Raw genomic sequence first — 14525 nt, 5'->3', positions numbered from 1 at the left:
TATATATATATATATATATATATATATATATATATATATATATGTATTCGACATACGTATTTTTTCATATTGAAAGTTTAAATATTCATATTTAAAGACAATAAGAATGTTCAGGATTATCTACACATGTTCAAGTCTTTGTACTTTTACATTACTTGCTAAATTCCTGAAGCGGAATTTCACTTGAGAAGTAGAACGACTACATAGAAAAAGAAATCAGTATCTGTTTAAAATTAATATGTTCAAATTAACAATCATTGTTTCATACATCATGTATTGATGAGAGTAACTCATCTTCATTTAACACTATGTAATCTCATTTACAGATTTACATGCCGAAAACAAAGATACTTTCAAAACGAAAATGTTTTCTTTTTGTGCAGCGGGCCACTCGAATTCAAGCGAACTTTCACTCAGGCGGAATGAATTCTGCACTCTAAATCGTCAAGTAAATATTTTCAGTCGATATTGAAGAATGAATCCCATATACTCCACCGTCTTTACTCTGACCGACTGAAACTCGCTCACACCGAGGCAGAATCTATTCTAAGCTTGAGTGAAACATTCATCCTTACGATTTCGAGTAGCAGTATTTTCTCTGTCGCTCCGAGCGGAGATACCGTCACTCTTCGCCAGTTTCGAGTAAAATTCCACTTCAAGAAATTTCGTGAGAGAGAGAGTACATCGACAAATTTCCCTGCGAGGTCATTTAATCCCCGTTGCTCCGATTTTTCCGCTTTCCTTCAACGCATCCTCCGAGGTTAACAATGGCACAACAGCCGAAGTAACGCCGCGATCTAACAGCCGCTAGGAGCTGCCGAGTTCGGATTTTTCACTGACAGTCAGTCGATCGAAACTCCAGGAAGTGGTCGCGACGCGAATCGTTCGACGACAACGACGACGCCCGCCACATCATCGTCGCGACGCAATGCTCGTTCTCGCGGCACCGCAAAATCGTACAATGGAGAACAATTTTCCAGAGGCGAACGTGCAGGCTCCGATGTCAATAGCAAAACCGTCCGTGGCACGCGAGCCGGTGAATATAACCGTGTCGGAGTTCGCTAAATCGAAATTCCGTCCTCCCACCGGCCATACTCACGCGCGAATCGCTGTGGAAGCGGAAGCGGTGTCCACGGCGTTTTGGTTCGGCGCGGTTTTATCAATAAATAAAAGTTGCTGACGATCATTCTCATCTCGCGACTCATTCATACACAGGAAAAAGAATATTCTTGTTTAGAGAATATCTTTATTGTTGACATTTTCAAAATAAGATTAATATTAAAATAAAATTACATGACGCTGAACAAAGATAAGTTAGTCTTCAATCAAGACGAATGTAGTTAAATTAATCTTTTCATAGAATATTGCAATATTAATATTCTTGGTTATATATTATTAATCTTCTTGGTTATATATTATTAATTTTAAATCAAAACGAATATAGTCTAATTAATACAATTATTTTCTCATACATAAGTAAGAATATCAATATTGTTAGTTATATATGAAAAATGGATTATATTAATTTGACTTATATTCGCCTTGATTGAAAACTAACTTTCGCTCAACGCCATGCAATCTCATTTTAATCTTATTTTTAAAATGTCAACAAGAAAGATATTCTCCAAACAAGAATATTCTTCTTTCTGTGTATAATTCGTAATTCAGCCTGCTGAAGAACAATCTCTTAAAAGCAAATCAGTAAAAGTGATAAAAATTTCCCAAACAATATTAAACGTAATATGAAAATCTGAGTATACCTTTTAATAAATTGATTGCTGCATCAACACAACAAAACGTTTACATTATTGAATAATATAAATTTAATAATTAACTAATACAACATATTTGCTTCATAATTAAAATAATTATAAAATCTCCACCGTCAATTGTTGTACATCATGACAATCATGAAAGTCTACCTTCTACTTATTATTCTTGTGATAATCGGCTATGATTGGCCAATTCTTATGGCGTATTAAAGACCAAACCTTGGAATTAAAACTACTTTGTTAATTTAGCTCCTACTGCATTGTAGAATTCAAGGTTTAACATAAAGGTAAAATTTCGACTCGGGATGTTTCTGATCGAACCAGAAAAAGTTGTAGGTACAGCACATTTCAGTAATTAATACACTGATTGTACTTTAGAAAGCATGAGATCCGACTCGCAGAAAGGGCATGACTTTCGCGCGGCGTTGTTCCCGCGGAAAAATAACGCAGCGCGCAATAGTTCGAGAATAAAAATGTTTGATCGAGCGCCGAGGCATTTCATTATTCCCCCGATAAAAACTTTTTGAAATCAAGGGACCAGAATTTTCCAACAGTAATGGAATCGATACGCGGCGGGCAAACTGGAAAATTAATCTATTACCGATGCGCTTTGTAGTCCTCTTATGAAAATATAATCGCGCCATCCTCGTTAATGGCGTTTCCATTTTATTCGGCAAACCCTTTGATTACGCTTACTTCCGCCAACGAAGTCGCGTCATCGCCGATAATCGCTGATCAGCATTCATTTTCTGCGCGCACATACATTTTCTGTGCGCGCACATTACTTCGGAAACTATAACACACACGGAGTAGCCACCGGCCTGAGGCTTGTGGCTTCTGCTTCCTCGTCGCGAAACTCTTGATTGATGACGTCGGAAGCGAGAAAATGCACGCTAAAAGCTCTTGCAAAACACGTTGGAATAAAAGGGCGTACCCACAAAATGACACGTGCAATCGATCAAGCAATTTGTAAAAATGGCTTGAACACCTTTCTTCTGTTCCAGTAATCAATAAATATATAACCGTCAAATTAATACGATCTACCTTTTCTTATGATCTTGTCACGTTAACTTCACAATAGTTTACTGATTGTCAGAGCAAAAGGAAAGTGCTATTTTGCAGAAGCTGCTTGATCGGCCATCATTCTGCAAGTGTCATTCTGCGAACGTATTTCATTTCTACACAGAAATAAGAATATTCTTATTTGGAGAATATCTTTATTGTTGACATTTTTTAAATAAGCTTAATGTTAAAATGAGGTTATGTACGACGTTAAAAGAAGATAAATTAGACTCTAATTAAGACGAATATAATCAAATTAACACAATCATTTTGTCATATATAACTAACAATTGATATTCTTGCTTATATATGAGAAAGTGATTATGTTAATTTGATTATATTCGTATTGTTTGAAAACTAATAGTATATAACCAAGAATATTAATATTGTAATATTCTATGAGAAAATGATTGTGTTAATTCAATTATATTCGATTTGATTATATTTCTATATAGTCTATATAACTACATTTATTTTAATTGAAGACTAATTTATCTTCGTTAACGTCATATAATCTCATTTTTACATTAATCTTATTTGTAAAATGTCAGCAATAAAGATATTTTCCAAATAACAACATTCTTTTCTTCTATGTACGTATTTTGCAAGAATTTCTAACGTGTACTTTCCTGACATCACAAGCCAAGATGGCCGCGTCGTCAGCCTTACAGTCGCCTTATAGAAGGGCGCGTTACCAACTCCGAGAATACGTCGCATGCTTCCGCTCCCGAGCTGGCTTCGAAGCATCTCTGGTTAGCGTTTAAGCATCAACGGTGCAATTTGCGATTTCTCGCTTGCGAGTTCGCGTATGCGTGCGCGCGCGGATTGTTTGTCTTTAACGAGATATCGTTTCGGCCGCTCGATCCCGACCCGGATTCGAGGTCAAGCGAAGCGAAGCGGAACGAATTTCGGGCGGAGCTGAACCCTGCGGGACCAAGTGGTCGGTTTGTTCCGAGATTATCGAGAAAACATCGCCGATAAAACGGCAAGGAGGTACCGTTCCCGCGAGATCCCCGTCGACAATTCCGGCGGGCCTGCTGCGGAGCTTCGAAACTTGTACAATCGACCGCCGCGTGATGTCGAAAATATTCTTTTTTCCCTCGTTTTTTTCTCTCTCTCTCCCCCGTTTGCACGGTTCCCACCGTTTTTTCGTTGCGCTCGCTCACGTGCGCGCGCGCGCGCGCGCGCGTGTTCGCGGCGTGGAGATAAATCCTCGTCGTTATCGGACGTGGAAAAGCGGCGGAGGCTCGACGAGGTGGTTCAGCTCCGGCCCGATTTCTCCCCGATCGACGCGATCGCCGGCGCGATCGACAGGCAGAGAAGCAGGCGCGAGCGGCGCTCGATCGACGATCGAGCCGCTCACCTCACGTGGTAACGTCGCGCGATCCTGTCGATCCGCTCGCGACACACGAGAACGGATCATTGAGCACAGGTGGGCTACGACTGTTTCAGGAGTGACCATCTTGCTATCGCTGACGGTGTTCCTGAACCTCGTCGCCGAGACCCTGCCCCAGGTCTCCGACGCAATACCCCTGTTAGGTACAATTGAGTTTTTACACAGAGCGAATGTCAGAGAGAGAAACCGGCATCTTTTCGCGCGGTCCGCTGCAACGTACGCGTCGACGAGCGAGTGTTCGCGAATGCCAGTGGCGATTAATTAGAGATCGCGGGGAGACTCTGTGCCGCAATCGTGCTAGAAAAGTGCATTCCAGTGCTTCTTTCCGTGTTCATATTCCTTCATAAATGAGCGAGGCATAAGCAGGTGCTCCAAAATCGTCCGTCTTGAATACGTAACGTGCGCAAAGATCGAGAATTTTTTTCTTCCACTTGTAAACAAATATTTAAGAAATGCTACCACACGCTTTGTCCAATTGTTGGACAAATGCGAAATTGGAGAGCAACGAGCGTTGTTGGAGCACCAAGCCACTCTTCATTTTCCATTTTGTTAGCTTCGTAAACGGTTCGACGACTACCGGTTACAGCAGATGCGCCCGCATTATTTATGATATTACGAGAAGCACTTTGATCTCCCCGAAGATCTCATACGATGGCAACGTAAGCAGGAAAGGCGTGGCAGCTGGAACGCGCTCGCTCGCGTACGTAGAAGAATTGAAAATCATGGAATATTTGAGTCGGTGGAAGAGGAGACTCGTCGTGTTTCACGTTGATTTACCCGATAAGATCATTTTATCGAGAAACGTTATCAGTAAATACGCGCACAACAAACACACATACACGTACAGGTACACCCAGTATCGACTCGGTCGTTTGTTTCTTAAATCGCGATGGCGAGGAAAGACGAGAGGAGGAACGGAAACGCGGCTCTCTCTCCGGGCGAAAACTCGATAGTCCTCGGCAAACCGGCCCCATACGATCCTTATCAGTGGGTACAAAGCCGAATTCCGGTTTCGGAGCGTCAATAGATACGTAATCTCGAGGTGCAATCGTTTTACGTCGTCGCCCGGGGAAGCCGGAGATGATCGCCGAGATTCGTGAAGTTGGGCGAAGTAATGCGCGTCTGTTCGTTCCGGTGTTCCCAGTCTCCTTTAAAGTTCGGCAATTATCGCAACTGTCGCAATTTCTTGAAAATTTACGACGCCGATTAGCAATCACAGCTTTTCAAGTATAAAAAGTACTGAGAACTTTTTCAAATTGTCATTAAAATTCCGTTGTATAATCCTATTATCTAAATCCCTTGGAGCGAAATTTCGCTTCAAAAGTTGCGTGAGTCCCTTGAATTCGAGTGATATTTCATACAGAGAGTTGATTTTTCACTCTGAATCGTCGAATGAACATTTTCATTCGTAAATGAAGAATGAATCCGATGTACTCCACCGTCACAGGAATATATTCACTCCAATCCATTTTAAACTCGAGTGATTTCCAGTGGCGGTATTTTCTCTGTCGCTTCGAATGAAAATACTGCGACTTTTCTAAATGAGATTCCATTCCGAGAAATTTAGAGAGTAATTCCTAAATTTCTTGGAGTGAAGTTTTATTTGAAAAGTAAAGTGACCACCGAATCCCTCGAATTCGAATGATATTTCACTTTGATTGAGTTAATTCCTTACTTTGAATCGTCGAATGAGCATTTCCACTCGAAACTGTGGAATAATTCTGATGTATTTCACCGTCGCAGGATTGTATTTAGTCTATTTACAAAAGGACAAATGATTTTTCTATTCAGTTTAATGGATTTTGCCTGCACACGAGTGCTGAGACAGCTAAATCCAGGCACTCTGCATTATCTTGCAATATTGTACTTCTGACAATGTAAAGTGAGTGTCACGAGCGAGTCAGCGATCAAACAAAAGATTTTCTTTGGCAGACGACAAACATCGAATGACAAGCGCGTCAAAACGGCCGCGGCTTTTTGCAAGTCATAAAAATTCCAGCATACCCGGAAAAGTACCGTCGTAACAGTAGACGCAAAGATGTCGATCTGCACAAGTTCGCGAGGAATAAAAAGAACGGTCGGCAGCCGCCGCAGAGACGCCTCCGAGCGAATGTGTTAGGGAATAGACAAGAAGCGGGTTGGGGAGCCGAGTATAGGTCCGCGGTTGTTATTGCCAAAAACGAAAGTCGATCCGACGGCGCGGGAGAGAAAGGCGATGGAAATAGAGTTATTGCCTGCTCGATGCGCAACCTCAGAGATTCCTCATACCAACTTCGATCGGCTTTAATTGAATAAGTTTGCATCGCAACGGCCGAGATGCGGCTCGATGCAATTCGGCATATTTTATCGAGTAATCCCGCCCCGTGTTTCCGTTACGTCGTTTTGCTTAAGCGAATCAATTCTCGCCCGAAATCCCGTGCCTCGGAATTCTTGAGAGTTTCCGCGCTTTTAATATTTATGCCGCGCAGGAATCGTGCATCTCTTCCCCGTCACTTTCGACCGTGTAATTATTTTCCGTTCGGCCGGAAAAGAGATGATCGAATGTGTGTCTAAACATAAGGGATGTCATAGCGTCGCTGTCGTCAAAGACTGCCGCGAGAGAACGAGCCGATCGCAGCTGTCGAGCTTCTCGTAGTTTCTCTCACCGCCTCTCTCTTTTTTCGGGTTATTCGCGCCATTCATTTGGCGCGGCTGACGCCCCGCCGCGGCGGCTTTATCGAGCAGCTCGCTGATCCGAGCAAATTAAAACTCGTCAGGCGCCCTTTTACCATTATGGTTTCGTTATCAACGGTAGCGACCTTGTAATCGACAGTGCAATCTCTTACCATCGACACGCTAATACGAAAGCTGTCGAAAGAATTGACCACGTTGCCTTCGGCCACGTCGACGCCGCGCGCCGGCGGGCGAACGGGAGGGAGAGAGCCCGCTCCCTCGCGTCCGGTGACTTGAAAAATTAATTAACGACGAGTCAAAGGGAAGTCTCTCTTTTGCGCGGATTCTGGGAAGGAGAGGGAGCATTGCCGGGGGGTGACAGCTGCTGGGAATTAATATCTGTCCGGCGTCCATGAGAAAAACGACGCGCTCGGACTGGCGTCCATCGATTTCCGTGACGCGCTTTTGCATCCGCGCCGTTATGTCGAACTCGTCGCGAAGCAAGAAATCCGATGCGCCCTCGTGTAACACGCGAGACAGCGTTGTCTCGGACATCTCCCTTTTTTTTCTCTTCCCTCTCTGTATGTGTATGTGTTTTTTTTTGTTCGCAGCTCAACGCTCGACGCACCTCGCACAATGTGTATCCCGATACTTGAGCCGTTTTCTAAATTTCCCCCGTCACATCGGCGACGGCGACAACTCCTCGTTACCGTGCACGTCGGAGAAACGCGCGGCGCTCAAGAGTCCCGCGATTTTCATTTGCGGATTTTATTTCAACTCGTTTCTTCTTCTTCTTCTTCTTCCCCTCAGGAGAGAAATATCGGCGGTGCGCTCAAACGAAGTAAACAGGCAAGCAAAGTTCGTTCCACATTTCAATTTCCGGATACAGAGTTTCGCTCTAATATAATTTTAATGAAAGGACTTGGAGGCGGAATAAATTTTTACCGCGGACAAAATCGATGCCTGAATCCCGTGGCCGCAGAAAATTCGCAGTTCGCAAGCGGTTTTGCATACGCACGCGCACACACACACACACACGATGGCCGCGCTTCATTAGCTGCGCTTTCTTCCCTCGTCGAGAAGCTCGCGTCCCCCGCGAGACGGCGTCTCGTACGAAGCTCATTTTTCCGCGAGAGACACATTTTTTCACGGAAATTTAGATATTCTCTCTGCCATTATACGGCAAAGTGTACTCTCCAATGAGGAGGATACTTCACGGAGTAGCTAAAGCGTGAGCGTGCGCGCGTACCAGCCGACACGGTGACCAAGTTCTCTTACCGCTCGCAAAGTGCTTGCTAATTAACAATGTTCGACGCAAAGCACGTTCGAAACGTATATGGCGCGCTATCGTTTCGCTACGCAGGATCACTCAATTACTACACTTACTTCGAGAACGCCGTGATCAAACGCGTCGTTGATTCGAGCGCACGAAAGCGAGACCCGATGTCGATGATGAGAATTAAAATAAATAACGAAGAAATGAGGCACACACGCTCGACTCACGGCCCAAAATATCGCGCTACTCGACCCACTCCTTCGCGTTCGTTTCGCCGTAATTTCTCCTCACGTGCTGGCTCTTTTCTTTGCGCGAGATACGCGCAGCCGGACGAGAGAATTTCTTATACCTGCAATCGCGGACTGCATACGCGGCTCGTACGCATTCGCTCTGCGCGTAATCCCGTTCGAGCAGTCGGAAAAGGAATAATAACAGCAATGTGACGAAATGGGACGTCCAATTTATATTTATATTTAGTACTTTCAGTCGAAGAGCGGTAAAACGGAACTACTGTAATCACAAGAGCTTAAAATGGATTCGCTCTATATGAGCGAATGTTTGTCTCAGTCGGAGAGAACTTATTTCCGTAACGATGAAGTACATCAGACTCACTCTTCAATTTCGAGTGAAAATATTTTTTCAACGATTCAGAGTAAAGAATTTGCGAGAAATCGCTCAAATTCGAATGTTTTGCTCAAGCTTAAAACGAACACTCTAACACCGTATAATCGAATGAAAGCCTATTCAGACAAATTTGCATAATCGCATATGCATAACGGAATCAACCAATCATGATCCGTGCAGGAAAAAACGATACCTTTTACATCGGACATATGAACGGTCAATTTTCTTATGCATATGCATTAGGCGATTATGCAAGTTTGCCTGGATAGACCTCTGGAGTAAACATGTATCTGTGATGACAGAGTAGATAAGATTCCCTCCTAAATCCCGAGTGAAAATCACTCACTTAGCCGTTCTAAATGAAGAATTCATCGAATTCATACGAGTAAGGAATCACATTCGGATTCGAGTGGCTTTTCACGAAACTTCACTCCAAAAAATTTGGAGACGCGCCCTCACTCCTCAACTCTCCATCCGTCTCTATCTTTCCTCCCGATGAAAATCGTCTTCCGTCGGTAAAAAGAAGAAGAGCATCGTCCGGCGAGTTTTCGTTAATTATTAACAGCGCATACGACGGAACGTACTTCCGGCTGAACGACAGCAGCGCGGTGCTCGAGATACTTCGCAAATTAAACGCGTACGTTCCTCCCTCTTGTTTCTCTCAAAGGGGTCTTTAAAGGAGGCCGGCAGAGTGGAGAGGAGGGGAGACAGAAAAAAAGATGAAGGAGGCGGGAGGAGCTCCGGAAAGCACGCTGACGGTGCTCATCTCGCCTTTCCCCGGCTCGCGCGACACGACGCATTCATATTTTCTCATTTCCCCACCCACTCACGCACGCGCTACGCGCTCTGACATCGCTCCTCGCCCGCTTTACTATGTCTAATCTAGTGAGATGCACCACCGCCACCCACCGCGCGTCTTTCTCACGCTTCCGCCGCGAAACGCAGTCCGGGTTGGAGCGTCGCGGCATCTCTCATGCCGTCGGCGTGCACCTCGCCCATCTCGCGTACCTTCGTTTATAAACGCCCCGCGAAAACGCGGAGAGAGCGAAAGAGAGAGAAAGAGAGAGAGAGAGAAAACGTTCACCCCATTCGTTCCATCATTTCGGGTGTCACATTACTTCATACATACATACAGACGCACACTCTTCACCGCAGACATGAACTTCGACTTAGCATCGGTTGCTTCGCAAGCAGAGTCACTTAACGCGAGGATATTGAACGGAGGGATTTTCCTTTCGACGCGGTCGAGAAGCGTCGTCGGTGACGACTCCGAGGAGCAGCAAAGCTCTGATGAGCCGTTTACGCGGAAAGGATGTAGAATTTAATGAGACATAATCAAATTGAGCAGAGAACATTCTGTCTAGTTCTCTCTTCTCCCCGGTGCGATCTGCTTCAAAACGAAACAATACGCCGTCAAGACAAGGATAATATTTAATATCCGTGTTATAGGAGACAGTGTAGTGGCCTTTTCTTAGGGTCCTCGTATATTTTCTAACGAGTTTCGATATCAGCAGCGACAGCCGCATAAAAAAGCGGTAAAAACGGATAGAACAAGCAGCACGAGTTTTCTCTTCCAGCGTGTAACGACGGCGGCGGTCGACTCTCGCGCGCGCGCGCGCGTGTGTGTGTATGTATGTGTATTGCGCGCATGTGTGACACGCACTGCACACACTTACACACACACACACACATACATACCCGCCGCCGGTACGTTAGCAAGTGGCGAAAGAAGTTAGCACGTTGCAGCAACAGGACTAACCCCCTGAAATCGCCCCCGTGCGAAATAACGCGACGCTCACCGTGCGTTCCGAGTTCGCGAGCGGCGGACTCTTCTCTCGCGAATGTGCGGAATGAGGATGTGCGGAGACCCGTATGAACGGTGACAGCGCGAATGAGGAGTGTGTGAGTGTGTGCGTAAACGCATATAGCTTGATTTCTTTACTTCGCTTCGAGTTCTCCGAGCGGAAAAACGCGCGCCCATACCACCACCAGCACCATCGCCACTATTGCCACCATTGCCACCATTGCCACTGCCACGACCGCCACCACTATCACCAGCACCGTCACCACTTCCTTTTCCACGACGAGGATAACTCTTCCCGATCTTCCGCCTCACGGGTCCGCTTCGAGACGATCTCATCTCCGTGCCGGAAAGTTTCAAACGTGTTAAGCGCCAAGGAGACATCGTATTGTAGGTTTAACCAAGTTCTCACTCGCTTCTTTTTTATTATTTGTTTATTAATTTTTTTTTTATTTTGATTTATTTGTGTGCTTACACCACAGGCGATATTTGTCAGAACTCTGGAGTCTATATTCACAGTCGTTAGTTGCAGCTTGTCTCAAGTGAAGTGCTTGTCAGACGTGAATTTTTTAGTTGAATCACACGCAAAAGTATAATACCATGTGATTCAACTGAACAATTCAGATCTGAATTTAAGTTCTAATCTCACGTGAGACAAGTGATGACTATTAATACAGGTCTTAGGCTTATATTAATAATCGCTTGAAACTTGTCTCAAGCGAGACATTCAGATTTTAATTTAGTGTTAAATTTTAGATTTTTTTTCAGTTGAATTGCAACTGAAAATATAAATGGCACATGTAATTCAACTAAAAAATTTGGAACCTAACCTAACCTGAATAAAAATCTGGATATCACATGATACAAGTGTCAAGTGATAACTATTAAGATCTAAGATGCCTATTCTAAACTCTCTTTTATCTATAAAAATGCCTCTAAACGTGAGTTTTCAGATTGGTTTATAAGCATTTTTAGCGATAATAGAAAGTTCAGAATAAGAGTCTAAGAAAATACCCGATTTTACAACACTTGCCACACTTTTAGCGAGACACAATGGCACTCGAAAGTATAGTGGTTCAAATGTTATTATTGATGTTGCTAAATCGACGAATCAAAATTAGATATTCTTGATTCCAGAAAATACATTGGATGATACAGAAATGCCGGAGCTTTTCACAAATAATTGAATAGCGCGAGAGCAAAGATTAAAAGGCAAACTGCTTAGAAGTTCGGGATTTGCGTCTAAAAGAGAGAGAGAGAGAGAAAGAGAGAGAGAGAGAGAACGAGCACAGAGAGTGATTGGGATAAGTGTAAGCTGCGTTTCACTGCGATCATGAGAGAGTCGCATAGAGTAAGGCGAAATAGAAGTGAATCAACGTGCGCGGGAGTGTCCAATCTAAAATCCAATTCACCCTCCAGTCCCACACACACGCCGTTGTAACATACAGATAGACAGGTGGGAGATTTATTATTTTAAGCGATCCACCTCAGATTCAAAATAAATCCCTCCTCTATCCGGGCGTCTATCTATACGGGGATTGCGAGATTTACCGGCAAGCAAAAATGAGCTTGGATGGAAGTGAAGCCTAACAAACGAGTTTCCAATTATGACATTTGTGATTCAACCAGTCCAACCAACCTATCCGCTCTCTCCCTGCCGTCTCCGTCATGCAACAGACGGACGGGATGTCTGTTGTCTCACACACGATATATACCTCGGATTCAAATCGAATTTTCTAAGTATCCGTTCGCCGCCGCCGTATTGCAGGCGGAATCGTTGAACTTGGCGCCGAGCACGTTCGAAACGCTCCGGCTTCAATTGGCCTGGCTTTCTCGCGCCTCCTCACCAACGGACGAACCGACGATGCGGAATGTTTGCAGCCGGAAGACGCGTGTCGCGCGCCCTCCGCGATTCTCCTGCCTCGTTCGGAAGGAACGAGACGAGGAGCGCTCTGTTTTCGTCGGGATGCACGCTCGACATGTTTCGCGATTATCCCTGAAACACTGGCCTGTGCAGCGCGCGCGCGCGCTGCTTCAGTACTTCGTAGTACAGTCGCAGATGGAAATGAAATGAGCGCTCGATAGCGAACGCTGTCACCATCTCTTCCAGTAATTTCATATTTTTGAACGAGCCCGCCGGTGAGAATTAAGATTGCGACGCCCGACGACTTCTTTCGCAGAGTACCAGGAGATTTGAAGATCAGACTTCTGATTGAAAGTCCCCGCAATCCTGCGAGAAGCGTTCGAGTTTCGCGATTAATAACATTAGCCGAGTCGATCTGTGAGATAAAAGTACCAATCCCTAGACATATATCTAACTCTGAATCCTCTTGGTTTAGTTTTTAAGTAGTCGTTAATTTGAACTTTTAATATAAAGTATATTATACATGTATTGAATATGTATATATGTGTGTTCTATGTTGAGAAAGTTTAAATATTTGCATTTGAAGACTGAAACGATAAGAATATACAGGATTAGGTACGAGAATTGGTACTTTTACCAGTAGAAATTCCGATATTCACGTACCTGTTCCTGGACATCAATTTGAGCTCCAAAACGTCCTTTTTGAGGAGAATTTTACTGAAAATTTATGTTCCACGCGCGCGCGTCACGTATACTATGAATTCTCAGAAAAATTGTCCTCAAGAAGGATACTTTGGAAAGCAAAAGTAAAAATTTTCCTCCAGAAGAACATTTTGGGAAGCTTAGTTTTCATACAGATATTCAAGTTTGCAACATAAAGCGCATATATTGAAACATGTAAAGTAAAAATACCAATGTCTAGACACATACCCAACTCTGGACATTCCTATTATTTCGGTCTCTAAATACGAACATTTGAACTTTCAGCATAGAATATGTACACATATATTGAATATATTGGTGTACATAATACAGGTATATCCTCGAAAGTTTAAATAATCGTATTTAAGGAGCAAAACGATAAGAATATCTAATATTAGGTACGTGTCCAGGCATTGGACACGTGTATTCTGCGTTAAAAGTTTGAGTGTTCGTATTTAAGGACCACAAAACAACAAAAATACTCAGAATTAGGTATCCGGGAATTACGTATCCGGGAATTGGTGCTTTTAGCTCGCGTCCCTTCTCGTCGCGCCGACGGACCGTGTAAGCTCTTATCATCATTCGAGGACGAATGCAGCAAGAATTCATTTTTGAAGAAGGAGAAACATGCGACGGGAAGCTGTCTCGGGTGAAATTCTCGCGAATCGAAACATTCGGGGCCGGCGGTGAACTCGGCGACATCGAGTTCCGAGATACCACGGGTGAGAAGGAAAACGAGATAGACGCGAGATAAATTTCATCGCGCACCTCGGATACATTACGAACGCTCGCGCGCGCGCGGCGTTTCCGCGGCTCGTGTACACACAAGCCGCTACTTTTCCGCGACGCGTCAATCTTCGCGAGGGGGAGAGTGCAACCAGGTCGCCCCGGTTTCAATATCGGCTCGGCGACAGCTCTCTTGTCTGGTTTCCCTCGCCTTTCCTCCCTGAGCGAAACCGAATAATTCACCTTACGTGCAATTGATTTTCCAATAAACCACCGACGACAACGACGCAAACACACGCGAACGCACGCGCGCCTCAGCGTGACGCCACGCACAGCCGCGGCCCGACAAGGAGACAAACCTAGTAGAATACCTGCGAAAGTCGCGTCTCTCGCAATGAGCCCGGCACACGCGTGCATCTGTGTACACACTCTCACGTGCACGCGCACACCCACGAACGCGTTCACACGTTGCTTGCATACAGGGTGCTTCCGAAACACATTTTCAATTAGAGCGCGTTCCAACTCGCGCGAGTTTCGCGCAGTTACGAAAGTTATTACATTTTAGTGAGTCACGCGAATTCGGGCGGCGAGGGCTCGCGAAAATTTTCATCGAGCTGCGGAAAAATTTAACGCAACGGGGATTGCACTTG

General features: G+C 44.5%; 1 protein-coding gene across 6 annotated transcripts in view; it reads left to right on the top strand.

Annotated features, from left to right (window-relative positions):
* Positions 1–14525, top strand: part of LOC116843446 (neuronal acetylcholine receptor subunit alpha-7) — a 359573-nt gene that overhangs the window by 275059 nt on the left and 69989 nt on the right. For 2 of the 6 annotated variants that reach the window (XM_032813838.1, XM_032813839.1), the window contains one exon: positions 4287–4373. The exons of the other annotated variants lie outside the window; for them this stretch is intronic. In XM_032813838.1, coding sequence (XP_032669729.1) covers positions 4287–4373 — 87 coding nt within the window. The remainder of the gene's footprint in view (positions 1–4286; positions 4374–14525) is intronic. 6 annotated transcript variants of the gene reach the window in all.

The sequence above is a fragment of the Odontomachus brunneus genome, unplaced genomic scaffold (genome assembly GCF_010583005.1).
Source record: "Odontomachus brunneus isolate Ranch 3 - 2012 unplaced genomic scaffold, Obru_v1 Obru_scaffold_033, whole genome shotgun sequence".
Taxonomy (NCBI): domain Eukaryota; kingdom Metazoa; phylum Arthropoda; class Insecta; order Hymenoptera; family Formicidae; genus Odontomachus; species Odontomachus brunneus.
Note: the sequence above shows the minus strand (reverse complement) of the source record. Positions and strands in the feature narration are given on the sequence as shown.